General features: G+C 44.4%; 1 protein-coding gene across 1 annotated transcript; it reads right to left on the bottom strand.

Moving 5' to 3' along the window:
- Nucleotides 1-8181: 8181 nt before the first annotated feature.
- Nucleotides 8182-24792, bottom strand: CMPK1 (cytidine/uridine monophosphate kinase 1). The gene is made up of 6 exons (XM_064147583.1): nucleotides 24522-24792; nucleotides 16012-16158; nucleotides 13981-14133; nucleotides 11219-11295; nucleotides 11042-11138; nucleotides 8182-10573 (listed from the first exon to the last, which is right to left on the bottom strand). The coding sequence occupies exons 1-6, from the start codon at nucleotides 24594-24596 to the stop codon at nucleotides 10532-10534; spliced, it is 591 nt and encodes a 196-aa protein (XP_064003653.1). The 5' UTR covers nucleotides 24597-24792; the 3' UTR covers nucleotides 8182-10531.
- Between the last annotated feature and the right edge of the window lie 499 nt (nucleotides 24793-25291).

Below are 25291 nucleotides of genomic sequence, written 5' to 3' on the forward strand. Positions count from 1 at the left end.
GTTGTGTAGCTGTAGTCATTTACCTCTAGAATCCTACTGTGAAAGGGAATTCAGTGCTTTCCACTCAGCTTTTTCCTAGCAGCTGCCCTTTTAGTGCTCCCTCTGCCCGCCCAGGACAGATTTCACTTCTGAGGCATTCTGGGCTGGAGAATACTCTGCCGTGGTACCAGGGATGTAACTCTGGCACCGATGGAAAGCTCTCACCCAAGCCAGTCTCAGAAAGTTGCCTAGTTGGTTCAAGGGTGGGATTGCCAAAACTTTGACACCTGTAGTGGCACAGAACAGGCACAATAATTAAGTTTCCCTCATCCAATTGCTCTCATTAGATGCAATGAAATAAACTGACACATAACCACGACAATCGCTGGTGTCAAGTGCCCAGCGCAACAGATCTCAGCGCAACATAAAATGGATCCAAATGTTTCTTTGGGGCTGGGGCTGATTTTTAAAGTTATACCCTTCCAAAAAAAGCCTAAGCTGCTTTGAAATTGCCTATTTTTGTGTGTGTGGTGCGTACTAATCTTATTTTAATTTTCGTTAAAAATCAGCTCTTGCTGGAGGGCCGGACCCAGAGAGTGGTGGTGAATGGTGCCACATCCAGCTGGTGGCTGTCACTAGTGGTGTCCCTCAGGGATCTGTGCTGGGCCCCATCCTCTTTAACATCTTCATAGATGATCTGGATGAGGGCATCGAGTCAGTCATCAGCAAGTTTGCAGATGACACCAAGCTGGGGGCAGATGTGGCTGGGTTGGAGGGCAGAAGGGCTCTGCAGCAGGACCTTGACCGCCTGGACAGATGGGCAGAGGCCAATGGGATGGGGTTCAATAGCTCCAAGTGCAGGGTGCTGCACTTTGGCCACAACAACCCCATGCAGAGATACAGGCTGGGGTCGGAGTGGCTGGAGAGCAGCCAGACAGAGAGGGATCTGGGGGTGCTGATTGATACCCACCTGAACATGAGCCAGCAGTGTGCCCAGGTGGCCAAGAGAGCCAGTGGCATCCTGGCCTGCATCAGGAATGGTGTGGTCAGCAGGAGCAGGGAGGTCATTCTGCCCCTGTACTCTGCACTGGTTAGACCACACCTTGAGTACTGTGTTCAGTTCTGGGCCCCCCAGTTTAGGAGGGACATTGAGATGCTTGAGCGTGTCCAGAGAAGGGCGACGAGGCTGGTGAGAGGCCTTGAGCACAGCCCTATGAGGAGAGGCTGAGGGAGCTGGGATTGTTTAGCCTGGAGAAGAGGAGGCTCAGGGGAGACCTTATTGCTGTCTACAACTACCTGAGGGGTGGTTGTGGCCAGGAGGAGGTTGCTCTCTTCTCTCAGGTGGCCAGCACCAGAACGAGAGGACACAGCCTCAGGCTGTGCCAGGGGAAATTTAGGCTTGAGGTGAGGAGAAAGTTCTTCACTGAGAGAGTCATTGGGCACTGGAATGGGCTGCCCGGGGAGGTGGTGGAGTCGCCTTCCCTGGGGCTGTTCAAGGCAGGATTGGACATGGCACTTGGTGCCATGGTCTAGCCTTGAGCTCTGTGGTAAAGGGTTGGACTTGATGATCTATGAGGTCTCTTCCAACCCTGATGACATTGTGATACTAGATGGAAATCCTGCACAGCCCAGGCATAGCACTTTGAGGCTGCCTCCTCCTCCTCTCTGCGAGCCTCGCACCCCTCCCTGTGGCAGAGCGAGGTAATTGTCCTGTGAGCAGAAAGCCTTCCTGCTGCGCTTTGGCTTCCCAAAACAGCACAGCTAAACCCCCGAGAATGCTTTCAACTCAACCCACCAAACGCTGTCTTTTCCAGGTTGCGAATTCCTCCGAACTAGAGATGTAAACGATTCCTGCCTCTCCCTAGAAGTCATCTGCGAGCCTGCGTTTGCAAAGTAATTAAACCGGAGGGGGTAGGTGCGTGTGACTCGTTGGAACGGTTACGCTCCCCAATCTTCATGTTTGTTTAAAGGTTACTTTGGGCTGAAGGCTGGTTAGGGAATAAAGAACAGCTGCTGAAGGCATCCATTATGTATTTTGGTAATTAGCAGAAAATCTGGGTACTTCTCTTAAAGAACATACATCATTCCGTGGGATGTTCATTCCTGGGAGCAAACTGCTCTCGCTGGCAAGAGCGGCATCCAAGAGCCCAGGGAAGCTCCACAAGAAGTCACACACAGTGTCACAGTATCATCAGGGTTGGAAGAGACCTCACAGATCATCAAGTCCAACCCTTTACCACAGAGCTCAAGGCTAGACCATGGCACCAAGTGCCACATCCAACCTTGCCTTGAACAGCCCCAGGGACAGCGACTCCACCACCTCCCCGGGCAGCCCATTCCAGTGTCCAATGACTCTCAGTGAAGAACTTTCTCCCCACCTCAAGCCTAAATCTCCCCTGGCGCAGCCTGAGGCTGTGTCCTCTTGTTCTGTCACACACAACAAGCCAAATGCAATGCTGCCTTCAGGAGCAGCACTTAAAAACCTGAGCTTGCTGTCACAAGGAAGTGGTCAAATGCACTTTCTCTCCACAGAACATTTTAAATTAGAAAGAATATGGGAAAATGAGCCCTCTTGCTGTTCCACAGACATTCTGATTATCCAGGGAAATGTGGTTGATTATACTTTGATTTAAATAATGCATCCAGGATGTTTCATGTAGCTGTTTTCTATGCCCAAGGACTTGCACAGCCCAGACAGCAAGGATGTCCTGGGCTGCACCAAGAGAAGTGTTGCCAGCAGGGCAAGGGAGGGGATTGTCCCCTTTTACTCTGCTCTCCTGAGATGCTACCTGGAGTACTGTGTGCAGTTCTGGAGCTCCCAACACACAAGGACTTCAAAACTGTTGGAACCAGGCCAGAGGAGGCCACCAAGATGCTCAGAGGGCTGCAGCAGTTCTGCTATGAGGACAGACTACGAGAGTTGGGGCTCTTCAGTCTGGAGAAGAGAAAGCTTCGAGGAGACCTTGTAATAATCTTCCAGTATCTGAAGTGGGCTACAGGAAGGCTGGGGAGGGACTATTGACAAGGTCTTGTAGTGACAGGATGAGGAGTAATGGGTTTAAACTTGCAGAGGGGAGATTTAAACTGGATGTTAGGAAGTTCTTTGCAGTGAGGGTGGTGAAACACTGGCACAGGCTGCTCAGGGAGGTGGTGTCTGCTCCCTCCCTGGAGGTGTTCAAAGCCAGGTTGGATGAGGCCTTGAGCAATCTGTTCTAGTGGGAAGTGTCCCTGCCTACGGCAGGGGGTTGGAACTAGATGATCTTTGAGGTCCCTTCCAACCTAAACCATTCTATGCCTGAAGCACCACAAGGTGTGGAGATGGGAGGTGAAGCTGGCTGTCAGATGTGTCTTCTCAAGGCTGTTTGCCTAAGTGAATGCTCCATGGCAGGCAGGTTTTAGTGATGGCAGCTGGGTGTGCTGGCACAGAGGTCAGTGGAGAGCCTAAACCATTCTATTCTGACTTCTCTCATGGTGTAGCTACCTTGTCCCTTCTCAGGGTAGGGAGATACTACCATGCCTTAGGAAAACTTATCCATCCAGGATGCATGGCTTGGAAAGGAACTAAGGCAGCCTCTACAGCACACAGAAAGCATCTGACAGAAGTCTGTATGTTCAGAGTATGAGGTGGGGCAGCTGGTTAACTTTGGGCTGTGGCTGAAATAAAGCCACTGATGATTTCCATTGCATTCAAATGAAACCACAGGAGGTACTCAGAGAAGGACAGAGATATTTGGATTAGAATATAACATGGACCTCAGGATACTTGGTGACCACAGCTGGAGACTTCAGCTGATTCTGGTTTAAGATGACAACAGTAGTACCACCTCAAAGAGGATTCTAAAGAGAGAGGCCTACAGAGGTCAGCCAGGAAAGACTATCACTGCCTATTACAAAGAATCAGTCAAGGTTGGAAGGGACCACAAGGATCATTTAGTTCCAGCCCCACTGTTATGGGCAGGGACACCTCACACTACATCAGGCTGTCTAGAGCCTCAGCCAGCCTGGCTTTAAATATCTCCAGGGATGGGGCTTCCACCAGCTCCCTAGGGAACCTGTTTCAGTGTCTCACCTCTCTCATGGTGAAGAAGTTCCTCCTCACCTCCAGTCTGAATCTACCCACCTCCAGCTTTGTTCCATTCCCCCCAAGTCCTAGCACTACCAGACAGTCTCAAGAGTCCCTCCCCAGCTTTCTTGTAGGCCCCCTTAAGATACTGAAAGGCCACAAGAAGGTCAGAGCCTTCTCCTCTCCACACTGAACAGCCCCAACTCTCTCAGTCTCTCCTCATAGCAGAGGTGCTCCAACCCTCCGATCATCCTCATGGCCCTTCTCTGGACACCTTCCAGCACATCCATATCCCTCTTGTAACAGAGGCTCCAGAAGTGGACCCAGTACTCCAGGCAGGGTCTCACCAGTGCAGAGCAGAGGGGGAGGATCACTTCCCTCGACCTTCACACTTCACCATGTATCTTGATAAGATCCTGATGGTCCCTAAAGACCTCCATGACAGATTAATCTTCACTCCTAAGACTTGATTTCAGCTGCCAATCTATCCTAAAATCTCTTTTCAGCTCTCACAGCGCTAAATCAAAGCAGGTGTGGAGAACAAAAGCTGTTCAAGGTACCATTTTCATGTACCATCCCCACATTCATTAGACTCTGGTAGTCTCACAGCAATCTTTGCCATTTCTTACCACAAAGAAAGTGCATTGTTCTTAAACGCTCTCCAGAATAAAGCAGATAATATCTTCTGGGATGGTGCCTTGTATTTTCCAAGAGTTGTCTCGCTGCAGCAGCTCTTACAAGAAACTAAACCAAACCCTCCTATTTGTAAATTAGAAAGAAAAAGCACGACTCAGACTGGTATTTGGTTTAGGACTGAATGGTTCACACACTGTTTAAGAGGCTTTTCAGACAAAAGCAACCTCCCTGCCAAACATTTGAGGGGGAAGAGAAAATTTCTGCATTGCTGTCTGAATGCAGTTATAAACCAGAACGACAAAAGAGCCTGGCCTTGCTACCCACAGCGAAATAAGCTGTGCATCTCATTCTTCAGGAGCACAACTTCATTTGTCTTCACTCTGCCCAGTCTAGCTTCAGTAACTTCACTTGGAATACAAATTCCTGTCTCCGCAGCCCCTGGAATTCGAGGTGGCTGAGTCGATCAGGTGACAGGCAACTTCTAGGCAGAGTACTTCTGCATGGATTTCTATGCAGCGTAATGAAACAGTCAAACTAAACACGAGCATCAGTGCTGTGCAGAACAGATAGGCATCTAAAGCTGGAGTCTGACTAGTGAGGCAGAACTGACTGAGCTTCTTTAAGCATCTTTCTTCCCCTCCTCAATCATCTCACTTGCTTCCATTGAAGCATAACAGGTCATTGGTAGCTTAACATCTAGTGATTGAGGGTTTTTTTTCATGCAATTGCTGCTAAGCGCTGTGCTGAAGCAAGACAGACACATCTGATCTCAGATAGAGCAGTAAAGAGCAGAGGCAATGCACTGATATTTTCTGTAGTAAAAAAAAAAAAGAAATGCAGAACGTGTTCTCCATCAGTTCTATGGCAGGTTATGTACCTACCAATCATGTCAGCAGAAACAGGTTTCAACTGTTCCAGCCAAAGGAATGTAAAGAATGTGATACTTTTTCAAGTAAGAGTAACCCCTCCCCTATTCCAAAGAGCATCTGAAATTCAGAAATGTAAGGAAAAGATGTTAAAAGGTAAGAAAAAGACACTAAAAAGCTGAAAGCAAAGAGGATAGAGAATGTCTCAGTCAAGCAGATTAGAAGACTCACTAAAGATTTCTATTGTCACCAACAGAAATACTCCACAGACCCCAGGCTAATAATCACTATCCTAAACTAAGCAATCTGTGAAAAATAGCAGACAGCAGCAAGAGAAAAATAATTTATGTCTATTTCCACTGGAAGAATTTATAAGTGTCTGCAGATGAAAAGAGTGTGAGAACTGCTGCAGTATGAAACCAGAACTCTTAATATCTCTGTTGCATTCTCCATTGTTACCTGATTAGCTGAATCCTCTTTGTCACGTCTTGCCGTTTTCAGTATGAGCTGCTAACGCTGGGATCTTACAGCTCCCAGGTACTGAGTCTCCAAGTCCTGTTGCAGCATGAGAAACAAGACCATGTGTTGGTCCCCACCAAAGCAGGAGGCCAGCTGAGTAGTTACTGATCACAGCTTTCAGAGAAATCTGTATCACAACAGAGACAGAACCGGTAATGCACTTCAAATTAAGCAGAAGAGTAATCCCTTAAGATGCAACTTCCCTAAATGCTGGCAGCTAGAAATCTCAAACTAGTAATGACAGTTAGCAGCTCCAGTCTGGACTAAGTTTTTTTTCCCCACTTAACTCTCCCATTCTCTCCAGTTCAGGCTATGCAGCAGCACAGAGATGTTCCCACTGTTGTGGGGACACAACATCTTTCACTGAGACCTTGGAACTCCCTTGTGAACCATCTCTTCTTAGGGACAAATGTTGCTGGTGGGGAATGTCTTACACTGAGACAATCCTCAGCTGCATGCTTAGGGTTTTCCCTTCCTGTCCCCACTTCATCAAATTGGCACATTTAGGGCAGAGATTCTGTTTCAGTTTGCCACTTGTGGGAGACAGAAGCTTCCTCTGGGGCAAGTGAACAGTCATTCAGTCCCCAAAGAGATGCTACAACCTCGCCGAGGATTCAGCAACTTTGGTCCACCTACTTTCACCCACAGGAAGATGCTTATCACTGCTGGAAAAGCCCCTGCTTTTCCCACCCTATCCAGGACAGCTCGGCAAACCTTTCCCGAGTAATGTTTCCAGATCAACATGTTGGTCACTGGAAACAAACGTGAATAAACAACCAATTTTGTGAACAAAAATTTACACAAAACATGAAGGCGTTTTAAAACAAGCCTGACAACTGCTCAGCTGCTTTTATAAAGGAGATTGACACATAATAATATCCTTTAAGCCTTGAAGGGAGCATGTAGGCACACGCTGCAAAGCAGCAGAAGGGCAGTCAGGAAATGAGCAGGTGATTGAACAAGGAAGCATGAGAAACCAAAGCCAAAAAGCATCTCCACCAGCAGCTGCACAATAGGTTTGTGTTTCCTACACCAACTTACAGAACCACAGAAACATCCAGGTTAGAAAAGCCCCTCAGGATCACCAAGTCCAACCTACAACCCTACTCTACAAGATTCACCTTAAACCATAGCCCTAAGCACCATATCCAAACCATCCTTAAACACATCCAGGGTGGGTGACTCAACTACCTCCCTGGGCAGCTCATTCCAGTGCCTGACAACTCTCCCTGTGAAAAACTTTTTCCTAATGTCCAACCTAAAACTCTCCAGGCTCAGCTTGAGGTCATTCCCCCTTGTTCTGTCTCCAATTACCTGTGAGACCAGCAGCAGCCTCTCCACAATGTCCCTTCAGGTAGTTGTAGACAGCAATAAGGCTTCCCCTCTGCCTCCTCTTCTTCAAACTCCCTCAGTTTCTCCTCATAAGATTTATTCTCCAGGCCCTTCTCCAGCTTAATTGCCCTCCTCCAGACCAGCTCCAGCACTCCACATCTCTCTTGTATTGCGGTGCCCAAAGCTGTACACAAGAGTCAAAGTATGGCCTCACCAAAGCCGGGTCCAAGGGGACAATCACCTCCCTGCTCCTGCTGGCCACAGCATTTTTAATCCAAGCCAGGATGCCATTGGCCTTCTCAGCCATCTGGGCACACTGCTGGCTCCTGTTCAGCCACCTGCCTATTACAACCCCCAGATCCCTTTCTGTCAGGCAGCCCTCCAGCCACATTGCCCCAAGCCTGTAGCATTGCTTGGGGTTGTTGTAACCCAAGTGCAGGACCTGACATTTGGGCTTGTTGAATCTCATCCCATTAAGGATGACCCAAGCCTCCTTCACAGACATGCCAAAGGAATCAGCACAACACAGCTGTACCAATAGAGTGATTTGACAAACATACATAATCAAGAAAAGATACCAATCCCACAGGCATTTGCCTGATTTTATCCTGTGCCTAACAGGGTTTTCAGGACTTCAAATTTGATGGTGAAAATTGAACTTTCATACATATTATCTGGGCACACATGGCTGTGCAAGATACCCAATAACTAAGTACATGCTCCACCTAGGGAGATACAGATTAAAACTACCCCTTGTGACAGACTGCTGTACACCAAGCACTCACATTAAGCCACAGAACAAAGTTTATTGCATCTCCTCAAATTCTTCATGTATTTTTTTGCTGCTAAACAGAGACAAGAATTGGCATATTGCCTTTAATCTTTATTTCAATCATAAACCTGACCTGAAAGTATTGATAACACATTTAATGGCATCTTCAATAAATAAAATGACCAAAAAAAAAGTCTAGTCTTTGCACAGACACAATACAATCCACTCCAAACTCAATATTGCCAAAACAATTGGGTTTTACTAAAAAACTTGCTCCAAAGGTTTGTTTTTAATCTGTTTCAGCACTTGTATAACACAGAGAAGTATATGATGAGAGAAAACAGATACTCTACTCTGAGCAGAACTTGTAAAAACCAGTAACTTAGAAACAAAAGGTAACTGAATCACTCTACTTAGGTTCAAGAATCCTGTTTGAAGTCTTTTGGCAACAAACCCAACCCTGATTCTAACCTTCATATCAAAACAGAGAGTTTAGCGGGATCCTATCCTATGTCAGCATACTTAGGCAGTTAGAATTAAATTCCATGATTTGTGTTCTATTTTTCTGTAAAGGAAATTCATACAGTGAAAACATTAACCTGCCAAACTCACAGAAGAAGCCATGGTCCATGTGTTCTGCTGTAGTAAACTGCAATTTGTGCTCAGTCTATTGTTTGAACTCCTTCTACACCAGAAAAAGAAACTGCAGTTCACACTTTTGTTCCTGTACCCCTCTCATCCCCAGTCCAGCAGACTCAAGAACTTCAGCTAGATGAGAATCCAGGCAAACACAAATCTGCCTGCACAGATCAGATTGCAGGAGGAGGACCAACATGTCTGATTCTAATTAGAAGCTGGGCTTAATTTAAACCTTTTCCAAAATAAAGTCATCAGTAAAGAAAAGCTGAAGCCCAAGGCTTTCAAACTGCAATTCCCTGTAATTTGCAACATCTATGTGTGTATCATGAATCAGTTAGTGTCAGTTAATGCAGGAAGAGCCACTCTATTACTGAAATTAGTCAAAACACTCATCTTCAAGCCTTCTGGGGCCTTCTTCAGTGAAAGCTTAGGGCATGCAAAGAATGCACAGTTGGGCCCCCACAGACCCACGCACATTGTACAGGGGAGAGAAAAAGGTTACTTTAAACAAAAAGGCAGAATTACACCACATCTGTGCAAACATTTAAACCAGTTTGTTTCAGACAGTTATCTGCTTATCCCAACCATTGCTGCTGACTGTACTTGGCTGCATGATGAAGGAGGTCCCAATTTGTTTAAAGGAATCAAACTTTTTTTTTTTCCTCTTGCAGGAATCTTTCCCCTCAACTGAACACATCATAACAAAAGTGCAGTAATTTACAATCTTTTCAAACAGACAGTTATTAAAGTCATAGACTTTTAGAGAAACAAATTCACTAGTTTAACCATAGAAGTATTTCCCTTGGTAACAAATCTTAAAGCACTCAGTAACACAGTATTTCAATAATAATAACAATACAGAAAATCCCTTCCACTTGTCACAGGAGACAGAATTACAAGAAGATTTTCCTCATTGTGCACTATTTAAGAGTTTTGCCATTTTCTGAAGGCCATGCTCTAATTAAGAATATAACTATCATTTAAAATAAATGAGTATGCAAATACTGATCTGACTTTGAAATTACATTCTTAACCTTTCTGCAAATGAAGACAAGGTAAAAATCTGGGGCCACGTCTTTCAGGTAGTCAAGAACTTGCAAGGCAGTTTAACATCCAGAGTCACAAGAAAGCACCACTTTCCATAAAGAACTTTGTGTGTCTATTGCTGAACAGCAGCTTAAATAGATTTGTGAGAGCTACTAAAATAGATTCTCATGCTAAGTGTAGCTTGACTTACAGAATTCAGATTTAGGGAAACAGGGAACTTTGTGACAAACTCATACTCTGGAAAAAAAAAAATCTGCTAAATTTGGTCCAAGAGTCCGAAAACCAAACAAGGGCACACAGGTCCCTCATTGTTTAATGCTGCTGTTTGATTGATCCTTAAAAATATATAAGTGTATGGCAATAAGGAATAAGAAGGGCTGCCCACAACAGGCACAGGACAGTGGCAGAATAGTCTCTTCAGAGATGTTTGAACGGTGTTTTTGCCATGTAACTGAATTTGTACTAACGAAGAACCCTGAAGTTCATATATATATAGCCACAAGAAATCATCTCCTAGTTAAAAAACATATCTGTTTGGTATTAACTGCTTTTCTGATCATCATCAGATATGTGAAAAACAATTAAAAAACCTTTTAAAACAATTACAAAGAGTGGACTGCAGTAGCAGCTATTCAAGCAAGATTCAAGCACAAATGTAAATGAGTTTCAAGCTGGGAATTAGCCTTCTTTGTCGAAAATTTGTACAACTTTTTCAAAAACCTAAAAAGAGAGAGAAGAATATTAATTCTGTGAAGGGTTAGTCAGTTACTTCCAAGTGAAATCAACACACACAATAACTGACAGCATTTGAACAAACGAATGCTTTTCTTAGAGCGTTCACAGCAACTAATAGAGAAACTGGCATCAGTTCTGGGAAACTGCGACAGAAGAGCAATATTGCTTCAGAAAAGCAAAGGCTCATGAAAGTGAAAAAGACAAGACACTGTTCAACACAAATACTGAAAACCTATTTAGTCCAGCTCATGTTGAAGTAGAACTTGTCAATTTCTTAAAGCCACTAACATCCTGTGACATTTCACAAGTCAAAGAGCGTTCCACAACTTCCCTCAGTAACACACATCAGGGCTTAATCAGAACACAAACCACACATACACACAGCTCAGAAGAATGCCAAAAATCTGTCCTCTGCCACTATCATCCTCAGAACTTTTTGGCTTACATACTTACTTCATCAACAGATTTAGAGGCATCCACTTTTCTGACTTTTCCCATTCTCTCATACAAATCTATTATAGGCTTAGTAGACTGCAGATATGTATGAATTCTAGGAGGAAGCACAGGGCAACAAATCATTACATAGTAAAATAGACAGAGAAGGGAACTCAGAAGTTTTGAAGATAGTACCTCTTTTCCAGACTCTCTCGATTATCATCACTCCTACCACTGCTCTTGCCTCTTTCAAGACAGCGGCCAATACATATCTACAAAAAACAACATCAAAAGGATCATCACAAACACAAACACAAGAACAAAACAAAAATCCTGAAAATCTAAGCAGGTTTGAGACACAAAACACTGTACAGATCTGGTAGATGTTACCAGAATTCATGTACAAAGTTAGATATTTCCATAGAGAAAGGATGGTAGCTTTACACTTCATTGGTTTATTAAAATGGGATTACAGTCAAAATAAAAGCAACATCTCTGTGATGTGGCTGTCTCCAATTTGAAATGTACTCTTGTGGCCAGTAGGAGCAATGCCATTCTGAGGTGTATTAGAAGGGTTGTGGCTAGTAAGTCCAAAGAGGTTCTCCTTCCCCTCTACTCTGCCCTGTTGTGGCCACATCTAGAGTACTGTGTTTAGTTCTGGGCCCCTCAGTTCAAGAGGGACATAGAACTGCTTGAGAGAGCCCAGCAGGAACTGAGAGGGAACTTGAGGAAATGGGGCTCTGCATCTTGGAGGAGACTGAGAGGTGAGCTCATCTACGCTTATAAATATGTAAAAAGTGAGTGTCAGGAGGATGGAGCCAGACTCTGCTCGGTGATGCTCGATGACAGGACAAGGGACAATGAGTGGAAACGGAGGCATAGGAAGTTTCCTTTAAACATAACGAGGATTTTTTTCCCTGTGAGGGTGACAGAGCACTGGAACAGCCTGCCCAGGGGAGGTGTGAAGTCTCCCTCTCTGGAGATATTCAAAACCTGCCTGGACATGTTCCCGTGTGATCTGCTCTAGGTGATTCTGCCCTGGCAGTGGGGTTGGACTGGATGAGATTTCAAGTTCCCTTCCAGCACCTGACATTCTGTGACTCTATGAAATATTTAAAGAAGAAAATATCTGATATTCAGGGATGTATTCAGGTGCTCTGAAAAGCAGCATGCCAATTTAGACTGCTAATATACACCTGCACTGAAAGGGAATTGCTATATATTCTCCCAGGAATTTTGTACAGCTACAAATTTACACTAAGTTAGTGTAAATTAAAATTTTCCTATTTGACACTGCTATAATGAAGACTTAAAAATAAAGCAATCAAAATCTAAGTAGAAATTAAAGAACTAACCACAGTTAAAAGTTGCTCAATGAACTAAGTTTTGAAACAAAGGTAAGTGAGGAACACTGACACATCTACATTTCATAAATACATTTGCCCTACTCATAAAACAGGACAATCATTAAATGTTATATAGTAAAAACACACATTAAGGTCATGTAGGCATTGTTTGGTTTTAGATCTAATAAAAAAACCACCACAGAACCCCAAAATTAACATCTCAAAGTGAAAAATGAAATGAAAAATATTATTTACGTTTTTAAATAGAAAACATAACCCCTCACTTGTTCTTTCAGATTGAAATATAATTGCAATTAAGTAAAAAAACCAAAAACCAGTACCCAAAATACCTCAGGAAACTGAAAAAAAGAGTTAAAGGAAGAAAGTCATCTTACGGTACTGGGATTCTGGTATCAGTTTTTATGCCTCAAGGGCATTGACACATTAAACAGACAGCATATCATGGCACTTGTTAAATGAATGCAATGCATCACTGTCAAAAATCCCTTGTAATCTAATGATTTGCTGAATAAAACGTGTATAACTGGCTATCCTACAGCACAGCTCTTAACTAAGAAAATACAGACTGCTGCTGACAGCACTTCAAAATTAAAGCAGACATTGCTATCAAACTCGTTTTGGATTAAACAGCACTAAAAAGCAAACAGAGTAATGTATGCTGAAAATTAAGCAAATAATTTTATATAAAGTATTTCAAGTTTTCCTGATTTGTTTTAAGACTGCAACTGCCTTCAGTATTTCTGAAATATTTATTTACACACAATTGTCCCAAAGGCCTATTTCAAAACCATGAAGCTCTTTATCTGAACATGAGCCAGCAGTGTGCTCAGGTGACCAAGAAGGCCAATGGCATCCTGGCCTGTATCAGGAATAGTGTGACTAGCAGGAACAGGGAAGTCCTTCTGCCCTGTACTCAGCACTGGTTAGGCCACACCTTGAGTACTGTGTCCAGTTATGGGCCCCTCAATGTAAGAAAGATGTTAAGGTGTTGAACATATCCAGAGAAGGGCACCAAGGTGGTGAGGGGGCTGGAGCACAGCCCTACAAGGAGCAGCTGAGGGAGCTGGGGGTGTTCAGCCTAGAGGAGCCTCAGGGGAGACCTTATTGCTCTCTACGACTACCTGAAAGGAGGCTGTTGGCAGGTGGGGTTGGTCTCCTTTCCCAGGCACCCAGTGACAGAACAAGAGGACACAGTCTCAAGATGTACCACAGTAGGTTTAGGCTGTACGTGAGAAAGAAATTCTTCATGGAAAGAGTGACTGACTTTGGAATGGGCTGGCCAGGAGGTGGTGGAGTCACCATCCCTGGAGGTGTTTAAGAGGAGGTTGGATGAGGCACTTAGTGCCATGGTTTAGTTAATTAGAAGAGTGAGGTGATAGGTTGAACTCAATGATCCTAGTGGTCTTTTCCAATCTGGTTAATTCTGTGATTCTGTAGAAAAAGTTGCCAGAAAAATCCCTGAAATTCACAGACCAAGTATTGCCTCTCTCCTTACACCAGTCCATTCACTACATGACAGCCTTTTGTTCTTCTTGAATGATTCTCACATTAAAGCAAAAAGGGAAGCTACAGAATGATAGACTTCATTACCTCGTTGTCACAATCAAAAAAGAGAACAAAAGAAACATCCGCCTTCCCATCCATAGTCTTCTTCCAGCCTTGAAGATTGTCTTCATTCCTGGGAAACCCATCAATCAAGAACTTGTTCTTCTGGGAATTGGCAGCCATTGTTTCATCCATGGCCTGATAAAAGACAATTCAATTCATAATCTCCTGAACATACAACCCTTTATCTACCTATTAAATTATCCTCCAAATGTTGACATGGTACACCAAGAAACATTCGTTTTAGGATTACTACACATCTGCAAAACACACTAATTAATTCATTAATGCACCAATACAGTGCATTCAGTTGGAAGGAATGATATTTCACAAAGGTTAAAAATCTCCTAACACATAACCCCAGCTGTGAAGTTAATTTTCTGTAAGATACCAAAAAGTTATTACACAAAGAGATGCCAAAACATCCCTGATCTAGAATTAATTCTAATAGAAGAACTCAACTAGAATTTAGTGACATGAGCAACAAGTTTTTTCTGTCCCAGAGGAGGTACTTTGATTCCCTTCTTGGGCATGCAAGGAAGGGGATGGGGTTCAATAGCTCCAAGTGCAGGGTGCTCCACTTTGGCCACAACAACCCCATGCAGAGATACAGGCTGGGGTCGGAGTGGCTGGAGAGCAGCCAAACAGAGAGGGATCTGGGGGTGCTGATTGATACCCACCTGAACATGAGCCAGCAGTGTGCCCAGGTGGCCAAGAAAGCCAGTGGCATCCTGGCCTGCATCAGACATGGTGTGGTCAGCAGGAGCAGGGAGGTCATTCTGCCTCTGTACTCTGCACTGGTTAGACCACACCTTGAGTACTGTGTTCAGTTCTGGGCCCCCCAGTTAAGGAGGGACATTGAGATGCTTGAGCGTGTCCAGAGAAGGGCCACGAGGCTGGGGAGAGGCCTTGAGCACAGCCCTACGAGGAGAGGCTGAGGGAGCTGGGATTGTTTAGCCTGGAGAAGAGGCGGCTCAGGGGAGACCTTATTGCTGTCTACAACTACCTGAGGGGTGGTTGTGGCCAGGAGGAGGTTGCTCTCTTCTCTCAGGTGGTCAGCACCAGAACGAGAGGACACAGCCTCAGGCTGCGCCAGGGGAAATTTAGGCTTGAGGTGAGGAGAAAGTTCTTCACTGAGAGAGTCATTGGACACTGGAATGGGCTGCCTGGGGAGGTGGTGGAGTCGCCGTCCCTGGGGCTGTTCAAGGCAGGATTAGACATGGCACTTGGTGCCATGGTCTAGCCTTGAGCTCTGTGGTAAAGGGTTGGACTTGATGATCTATGAGGTCTCTTCCAACCTTGGTGATACTGTGATACTGTGAAGGCCAGAGTGTTTTCCTTCCACAGAAACATTAGCAGGTGCTCCTCTTCTCCTGGCTATTTTAATAATACTTGCAGAAACTTAGTGCTTTAAGGCCTCCATTCAACTATGACTGAGCTGACCAACAGCTTTAAAAGCTATGTAAGGGAAATGAGAAATAGTTTTGCTGACCTCCCTGGAGCCACTGAAAAAATAACATAAAAATAATTTGTTCTCACAAATCATCAGCTATCAGAGGTCATCACCTACTGTCCTCCAACCTGCCAGAAAGAAACATGATTAATTGCTAAGACAAGCCCTGTATGTGATGTTCACCTAGGCATCTATCACATCTGTCACTGTGCCCAGTGACAGAACAAGAGGACACAGTCTCAAGATGTGCCAGGACAGGAGGAAGTTCTTCACAGAAAGAGCGATTGGAATGGGCTTCCCAGGGAGGTGGTGGAGTCACCATCCCTGGAGGTGTTTAAGAGGAGGCTGGATGAGGCACTTAGTGCCATGGTTTAGTTAATTAGAAGGGTTAGGTGATAGGTTGGACTCGATGATCTTAAAGGTCTTTTCCAACCTGGTTAATTCTGTGGCTCTGATCTGCCATTCCATACTACTCACACCAGAGGAAAGGCCACCAGGATACAGCCACGCTATTGCTTAGCTAGCAAGAGTGAACCAGCAAGGCAAAACAGCCTTTTCCTTACCCTCTTCAGCAAGCTGATTGTTATTTCAACAGGTACAATTTCCCCCTCCTTAATGTAGTTCTCGATGAGTTCTCCATACTGCGAGCCTGGCCTTTTTCGTTCATCTCGAAGGAGGTCACCAGCAGAAAGGTGTGTGTAGCCATACTTCTGAAACAGGCAGAGCAAACAGGCAGAGACTCCCTTTAATCAGGATGCATGCAAAGTTAATGTCAGTCAATACTGTCAACCACATTTATCTTTACATTACAACAGAAAATGGCATCATGCTAGTCACAGATCTATTCCATCATCAGCGTGTAGTGACAACGCAGCACACTCTGCATGCTCAGAAAGCAGAGCAGTAGAGAGATTCTTGGGTGAAACATGCAACAGGGCTTTCGTCAGGCATTTGTGTACTGTTTTCAAAGGTAATTTTGCCATGTTTGGGAAGAAGGCCATCTCAAAGTTCCCAAGGTGCTTCCTGAAGTGCTAGGCTATGCAATGAGATGTTTAACAATCACCAGATATATCTCATCCTAACAGTTCTACTACTTAAAATTTTTAAGTAGTCAGTGAGTTGAGACTTGAATTGCAAAGTGCAAAAATCGAGATACTGCCTTTCCTTGCTATGTTGCACAATAGGTTTGTAATTTATCTTCTTAGAGAAAAGCATATAAGGTAATTGCAGGTCCTTTGGAGCTAGGGGAACGTTGCAAACACAGCAGCAATTAAAAATCACTACTTTCTCATTGTGACTCTGGCACCAGCCTCCTCTTCTACCTTGGTCAGCTCACTTGTAACTCTGCATTCAATAATGCAGCTATACAAACAATCCTATGAATGTACTCCTCCAAACCCAGCCCTGTGTGCCTGCCCCTGCTACCTCCTTCCCTGAGATGACATATTCATCTTTCCTAAGATGACTATGACAAACTGGGATGGCAGCCCCTGGAGCAAACTAGTGCATTCTCCTAATGATGATATGGCAGATGAAGGCAGAGTGCTAGACTAGTGCCACCCTATGTCACACCATGTTCAGTAAACAGAAAGAGAGCAGAGATCAAGCGCAAATGTATCAATTTGATACCAGTATGTAGGAAAACAGCAAACACTATTACTCTTATCTGCCCCCAAACTACACCTAAAGCCAGTTGCTGACACAAGTCTTTATTACACTTGAATTTCTCAGGCATGTGCCATCATAAATAGCCACTCAGTGCAAGCATATAAATACACTCTTACCAAAGGAAAATTCAGAGCAGAAACCAATCATTTCCTCAACTCATTTATAACACCACAAGAAAACTAACCAAGTGGACTATACTCCTAGATCAAAGAATAGTTCATAACAACAGGCAATAAAGATATCTCTTTGATGATTACCTAAGCTAGCTATACGGCCAAAGCAGGGTACACCTATACATACTCATCCTAAAGCTGTCATACAAAAGAAAGGCAGCAGCAAAAAACTTCAGGGTTATCAGCCTGGTTGCAGCAACATCCAAAGCAAATTTCAGAAAAGGTGCCTGCCCAGCATAGTAATGTGACTATACACTTCCTAAGGCTGTGAACTTGGGATTTAAAAACTTGGCCACTGGACTAAGTACAACAGAAATATTACACAACCCACTAAGTGACTTTAAAAACATTTCAGTTTCTTTTCAATTTCACCCACAAAAGCGTGGAAAGTTAGCTCTGCCATAGTCATCATTTAAGAAGGGATATAATTACCTAAATCTCCACAACTCTACACAGCTGGCAAAAATAAAACAAAAAAACAAACAAAAAAAAAAGGCAGCAAGATTTTGCTCCAAATAACTGTGAAGAAAAAGCTCTGTGGACATCCTCTATAAGCTCACTGTACTCCTGCTTTAATGTGCATTGCATTTGGATATGCCTATTTAATTGCAAATCTAAACATTAACTATGAACTACGGAAGCCATAAACCAGAATAAATCTTTCCTTATAAGCAAGAAACTTTACTCTCCTCTACCCTAAATTAATGTGGTTCTTCTTGCTAAAGAACAATATTATTTTTAACATCAAGTTCCTACAAAGGAGAAAACAGGAGGAAAATATAATCCCTTCGGTTTTAGAGGATTACCAAACCATTTAATTTTCCTTGGCACTTTCCTTTTCATGCATGAAAACAAAATCGAGTCAGACAATTCTTGGAATTCTGTCTTTTGCAACAGCAAACTAAACTAGTTTTTAACAGCTGAACAGGAAAGTAAAAGATAGAAGTGTATTAAAGTGCTGGTGTATAAATAGACTTGTTTTAGATAATAGCACACTGTATTCTAGAGTAACCTTCAGAATGGATTAACCAGGCAATAAGAAAAACAAACCTCTCCTTCAGGGGCAAAACATCTATTTGTTAACCCTACTAAGATGACAGCCAAAGAAAACACGTCAGTTTAAACAAAGCAAACAAGCACAGAGAAAGGCTTGGCTGCTGCTCCATACACAAGGCTTCAGAGATGTGGTGCTCACACCACCCTTGCCCGTTTTAATCAAAGCATTCAGGACACAAAGTTTTCTTTCATCTCAGGTGAGATAAACCCTCAGCAAGTGTCCTGAATTGCAGCAAATTGTAACATTCCCAAGAGTTCTCAAATGGGACTGTAATGTAACTGCACAAGAACCAGGGCAAAATATCCTCACATCTTGCCAAGATGTGCATTATGCCAGCATGACTTTTCAGCAGCGCCAAGTACATCTTGATGCAATCCCCAAAATGTGACTTGTGGCAACTATTGCTTAATTCTTCTCCTTCAAAATCAGAAAGGGAGCAGCACTGTGGCTGCCAAACAATGAAAAAGCAGTTTCCCAGTTTTGAAGGATGTATAAATGATAGATTCATAATGTCAGTCTGAAAGGAAGACTTGAAATAGAAACTAGGTTATTTTTTTTTTCAAATACTTGGCTGACAAGTACTTAATATCTGGACAGAGTTTTAGATTACACAGAAGAAAAAAAGAAAATCTAAAATTAACTATTCTAAAACTTATTTCAGGGATGATGTTTTCTGCTATGCTGATGGACTGGTGTGCAGTTCTACAAGCAGAAAAAGGGGCTAAATCAGTAAGTTGCTATCAACCAAGTTCTCATTTTTAAACCTGTTTTAATATTTGTAGAACCATAATCCAAATTTCTGCAGAAACTATCTGAATGAAAAACATAAAAGTCAGCTATCCTCAGCACCACTGTAGACATTTTTCTACTTTGCTTTAAACAACATAAAAAATAATCAGTGATGTGGAAAGGAAAGCTCAGATTCCCATCAATCCCACCTCACTGGTGCTACTCAGTACTTAGCAGTACTGTAGAGAGCAGAACAAAACTTTGCAGGCTTGTCTCACGCTGGCCTGGTACATCAGTACTCATTTAGCAGGACAAACAGGGGAATGCAAGCCTTGTGTTCCACATCTCTAAATTACTATCCGAGGCTGCAGCCTTCCTGGGATGCCTTTCTCTGCCCTGGTCCTTCTAGCCTGCTTCTGTCAGCTGTGATTTGCAGCTTCCACTCTGCAGACAGAACAGGCTTTGTTTCAGTAAACACACCAAACAGATGAATACAAGTGAAAATACAGGAGTCATATCTGTGTCACACTTGAATAAGATGGAGCCTGCCCCAGCAATCCTCTCAAGGCAGTAAGAAAGAATCTGTGGTGTGCAATAGCTGCTAGGACTCCCCACACTGCCAGCTTCAAGGGGTACCAGGTTTACCTCTAATTCAGCACTGTGTGGCCTAGCAACACATCTCTCCATTACACACACAGCTTGAGACTTCCTTAAGCGAGCAGAAGCAAAGAAAAAGCCAGAGAAACACAAATTACTACTTTGACCTTGACTATCTTGCCTATCATTGTCACTCTGAAAATGAAAGTCTTAAGATCTAAACAAATATAATGCAAGCTTTTATTGCCCTAATTTTGACCTGTCATATCTTGTGCAACCTTGGTAAGGAACTAAACTTTGTACTCACACCATTTAAGAACTAGTTAAAATAAAAATAGAACTATGCAAAGCCTGAAGCCTTTGGGGTTCTATTTTAACCTACAAAGCTTGCAGCATGTTTTGTCTGTCCTATTAGCCATTAGCACATGGGGTATAAAACTTAAGGGGTATAAAACTTCTGCTCCTTCAAATTAAAAAAGGGCATTTTCTTAGTTTGAAATATGTTATTGCCTCTGGAGAAGGAAAAAAACCCAGACAAAAAAAAAACCACACAAAGGAGATCCCATTGATAGTGCTCTTGGAGAAGGGGGGACAAATAGAGCACTTCCATGCTTCAGGAACACTGAGCTCAGTAAAAGGCACCTGGTATGTGTGGGAAAGTCAAAGATTCGGTGCCCAGTGTTTTGCAAAATAGAAGTGTACAGGGATAAATCCTCAAGGAATGATCATTTAAATGATCACTTTCTATGTTTTAAAAACTCCAAAGTTCAGAAACATCAACTTATATTTGAAAAAAACAGCTATGAGAACTTAAGTCTAAGCAGAATACTAATACTTGGTATTCTTGAAAGGGATTTCAACAGTTGAGTTTTAAAGTAAACAACTTAAAAAGTGCTTTGATTTCAAGGAAGTTAGCACTGTCTCTCAGTGGACTTCCAGAAGACAATTAACAAAAGACCCCAAACCCGAAATCCACTGCTACTTTCAGAGGAGTATTTCTGATACAGTAAGTTCTCCTTTGCACTGTTTTGTTTGCTTTATCATATATCCCAAAGCAACTTAGCAGTCTTTTCCAACTTGATATGGACACTGGAAAGGGCTGCCTGGGGAGGTGGCACTTGGTGCCATGGTCTAGCCTTGACCTCTGTGGTAAAGGGTTGGACTTGATGATCTGTGAGGTCTCTTCCAATCCTGATAATACTGTGATACTGTGATATTGACTTACACTCTTAGAAAAGGAGAAGGCTCAGCATCCCATCTAGTGGAATTCTAGATTTAACTACAAACACACTGGATAGGTTGTGATGGAGGTGAATTGTATTTCAGGTACGCTGAGAGGGATGTCTTGCGTACCCCACATCCCTACAAAATCACTTTGCCAAAACAACAAACAAAATACAGCTCAAATCTTGCTTGCAATAAAGACAAACAATTTAGTTATTCTTCACACCAACCAAAGAACTTTGCATTTCAGGCAAAGCGTGTAAGGATTTAAGTACATGAAAGCAAGTTTTGTGCAGATCTGAAAGGATTTTTTCCCTTGGCTTTATCACAACAATTTTAAGCAAAATTGAAAAGTCAGGAGTAAAACACATTGATTTTGTGCTACACACATAATCTCAGTGTCACAGAAGATAGAAATGCTGTGAAAAGCATGAAGGTTATTGCAAGAACCTGCTTCCAAATTACATCCTTCAACTACCTTCCAAACATTCTGCCTCACGTGACAACCATGCCAACAGTCCAGATGATGGCAAGCTCCTCCTCACAGAGCTGTGGAAGGTTTCAGGAGTTAATCTGCAAAGCTGGAAGGAAGAGGATAAGAACTTAAGAGGAAATTCTGCTTCATGCTTTCCTAAATAGGAGGAACTGGTCCAGAGCAGTAGCTCTGCTGCATTTGCATTTCAGTGACACCTCTGTGAGTTTGTGAAACGTACATGAGTCTTCTTTCAGCCTGGTTCAGTCTCCTCCAACCTTATCAGCAAAGATAAAGAAACCTAATTGCATATGGTTCCCTTTTGTACACTGTGTCAATACCCATTTCCACTTGCTATTACACTTTCTTCTCTCAAATGATTTCTTCATTTTGATCCAAATTTGGCATAAAAATGTGGCCTTCACCAGAACGAGGACTCCAGCACACACATATCGAACAGTTATGATTTACAGGAGTACCTAACAGATACATATTTCACCTACAACATGTGACAGCCATTTCCCTTTCCTGGGAATGTAAAACATCACAGACAAAATAATGACAGCGCTTCTTTGAGAAACCACTGCCAAGTAGCATGCAGTATCTCCTTTCTTCAACAGAACACAGCTACCTTTGGCTTTTTAATAAAACCTTTTAATGCTGAAATCATACAAAATCTCACTTGAGCAAAGTGAAACTTCTTCCACATGTGATGCGCTCTGCCCCATATCTCTGGTATGAATAGCAACTGAGAAATATTTATAGCTCATACTGACTTTCTGTGCAGCACAAACTGCAGATTTACAGCAAGATACTGGGTCAGATTCATTCCAAATGTTATTCAGTCCACTCACAACATGGATGAAGGCGGCTTACTGTCACAGCATAGACCTTTTTCTCTGTGGCAAGTTGCTAACAAGGTTTAAACAAAACCACCTTCAACCTAAAGGCAGCATTGACTGCAGACAGGCTACCCAACTGCCCACACCAGGGCTCCTGTGGAGCTGCCAAGGGCCAGGCCAAGGATAATTACTTCAAAAATGTGCTGCTCTGCAGTACCTCTGCTGCTTTTCATCCACAATTCTCTGTCCACATATCCTTTTCTAAAGTGTTCCAGCAGTTTTCTGCCTCCAGCCACCTCAAAACCTCTTTTCTTCAGAGTTTAGGTAGCAGCTCTTGCAGAAGTGTCCAAGCAAGCATGAAGGCTGCCCACTGCAGCCAGTGGGATGAGTGCTTTCTACTGTCAACCCAATGACTTAAATAAACTTATTTCCATGCAGTGAACAGGATTAGCAGAATTAAAGTAAATTTGCCTTTATTAATGTCTGGATTTCCTTCTTCAGGCATAAAAAATAAATACAGCACAACCAAAGTTAATCTTCTTCTTTCATTTTTAAGATGCAAATACAATTTGAGGAACAATGACTCAACTCTCCTAATAAAGTGGTCTTTAGCCAGTTTCATTAGCCTATCATGCCAAACTTCTAAACATCATCCAGAGGCCACACAAGGTACTTCAGCCCTCAGGCTATATTAATGGTTTGGTGAAAGCCATCATTGACATCCTACAAGATTTTCATATAATTTAAGCTCATTTGTTTTCTATGTGCCTGAGGCAGAGTTTGACCTCACCAAAAAGCCTTTATGAGCACTATGAACCTTTCATTCCAGCAGTTAATTTAATGAATAAAGTGGTTTGAATGAGAGTCTATAATTTGAGGTTAAACTCCTTCAGAATGGAAGTCATAACAACCTATTTCATTCTGGACCAAATTTGACTTAACTTGGTTATACAGACTGAGATATAATGGCAGCATCCAATTGCACTGCCAGGGCACCATAAGAACAGATGACACATCAAGTATGCCTGTGCCAGGAGCTGTGGGTTTATCTCCACCAGTAGTTTCAGAAAGATAGGTATTGCCACAGTTTAATAATTTCTTCTGAATAAACTTTAACCCTACATGAGTCTCAAAAAAATAAATACAACTGCTTGAAGGGAAGGGAAACTTGTTTCAAATACAGCATACACCCATTTGGAAGAGCTGAGCCTTAACTACTACTGTATAATTGCCCACTTGAATACAGAGCAATTATGTCTGTGGGTTTTGGTTTTTAAAAGGATAGCACTACACCATCCAGCACTCATCGTTCTTTCTTAGATAGCTGTTCTATCTCAAACAGCCCAAAAAATGTATTTGGAAAATATAAATAATATAACACAAAGTCTTCTCAACCTCCAAGTTCTAGGGTCTTTGAAAAGAAAGAACAAGATTAACCATCCACGGGGGCAGGACATCCTTTCACCTCTACCCCTCTACCATAGTCTGTCATAGAAAAAACTGCAGTTCTATTTTTAACATCTTGCAGAGATGGTATGAGATCAGAAAGCCAACACCCTGCAATGCCTACCAGCTCTTATATTTACAGGGAGGGCTTCAGAAGACACAAACATTGATCTGATACGTTTGAAGTCAACGTATTCCCAACCACTGCGAACCACATCGCCTCCACTCCTAGGCCACAACACTGGCAGCCCAAGGCGCGCAGGTGGCGGCCCTGCAGTCACCTACGTGGCCACGCAGTCGTGTACAGAGCCACGCAGACATGTACCAAGTCACCTACATGGGCTGGGCTACAAGACTGGTCTGGCCACCGCCCAGGCTGCCAGGAGCTTCTCCAAAGCAGCGGACACCGGTGTCCCTGAGCAAACCGCTGCCGTTAAGGCCACGGTGGGGCAGCCTTCAAATCCCGAGCGGGTGTCCCACTGCCCACAGTGGATGCTAAGCACAGGTCGCCCAACCAGCGGAGTGGGATCCGGGGAAGTGGGCTGAAGAAATAAAAGGCAGGAGAACGAAAAGGGTCGGCCTCTGGCAGAGCCGCCTGACAGGGGCTGGAAGGGTAGTGGAGAGGCTGAAACAGAAGCTGCCTTCGTCGTTTCGCCAGCTAACAGGAGACAGACCGAGGCCAAACAGGCGCCCAGACCTTACGGGAAAAGCGGGGTCGTGCGAAGGGGGCAGGCGGATCCGCCAGAAGAGTCGCGGACCTCGGCAGGAGGGCCTGTAGCCCTCAGTGCGCCCCACGGCCGTACCCGCAAAGGCGCCCGCAGTCGCAGCCCGTACCCCTCTCTAGTGGCGGCTTTGCTGCCCTCACCTCCACAATACGAGCGCACTGTGTCCCCTTGCCCGCCCCGGGCCCGCCGAGGACGAAGACAACAACTGGCTTCATGAGGAGAAGGAGGCGGCGGCGAAGCAGCAGCAGGACAGCGGCGTCGGGGCGGCGGCCAGCGGGCGGCCGTAGAGCAGACAAGGAGCAGCAGGCACCGAAGCCAAGGCTGGGGATGCGGCTGAAGCAGAAGCGCCGTCGCGCACCCGCCGCTGGGCTGTCCCTGCCGAGGGAAAGTGCTTCCGGGTCCGCGGTGGCGCGCGCCGGCCGGGAGGGGCGGGGCGGGCACGTGCGCGCAGGGCCGGTAGCTGCGGCTCTGCCATCTGATGCGGACCGCGCAGAGCGGCTGTGCCCCAGCCCAGCGTGCGACGTCTAAGGCACCGGCTTTTCGGTGAACCTTCTGCTGGAGGAACGCACGGGGATCTGCGTGATGCAGCCGGGCCGTATCGCTGCCGCCGTCTGCCCCGTGAGGGCCTTGTCGCGTCCCTCGGTCAGTTACCGAGCCCCGGCGGTGCGCGCAACCGTGTGGCTGGTGCAGGCCCTAGCCCGGCAGCGGAAACCTCAGTGCGGCTCCCGCCTCGGGGCATGGGCTGGGAAAGGCCAAGGTGGTGTCGGTTGACTTTGCATATCCCGCCACTGCCATGGCAACGGCGCCGCACTGCGGCTGCGCGGCTCGCGCCGGCCGTTCCCCAGCCGCCGGCGGGTTTAAACTCCCTGCGCGCGCGCGGGCGGTTGGCTCCCGGGGGCGCTCGGATTGG

Source organism: Pogoniulus pusillus, chromosome 8 (genome assembly GCF_015220805.1).
Source record: "Pogoniulus pusillus isolate bPogPus1 chromosome 8, bPogPus1.pri, whole genome shotgun sequence".
NCBI classification, from domain to species: Eukaryota; Metazoa; Chordata; class Aves; order Piciformes; family Lybiidae; genus Pogoniulus; species Pogoniulus pusillus.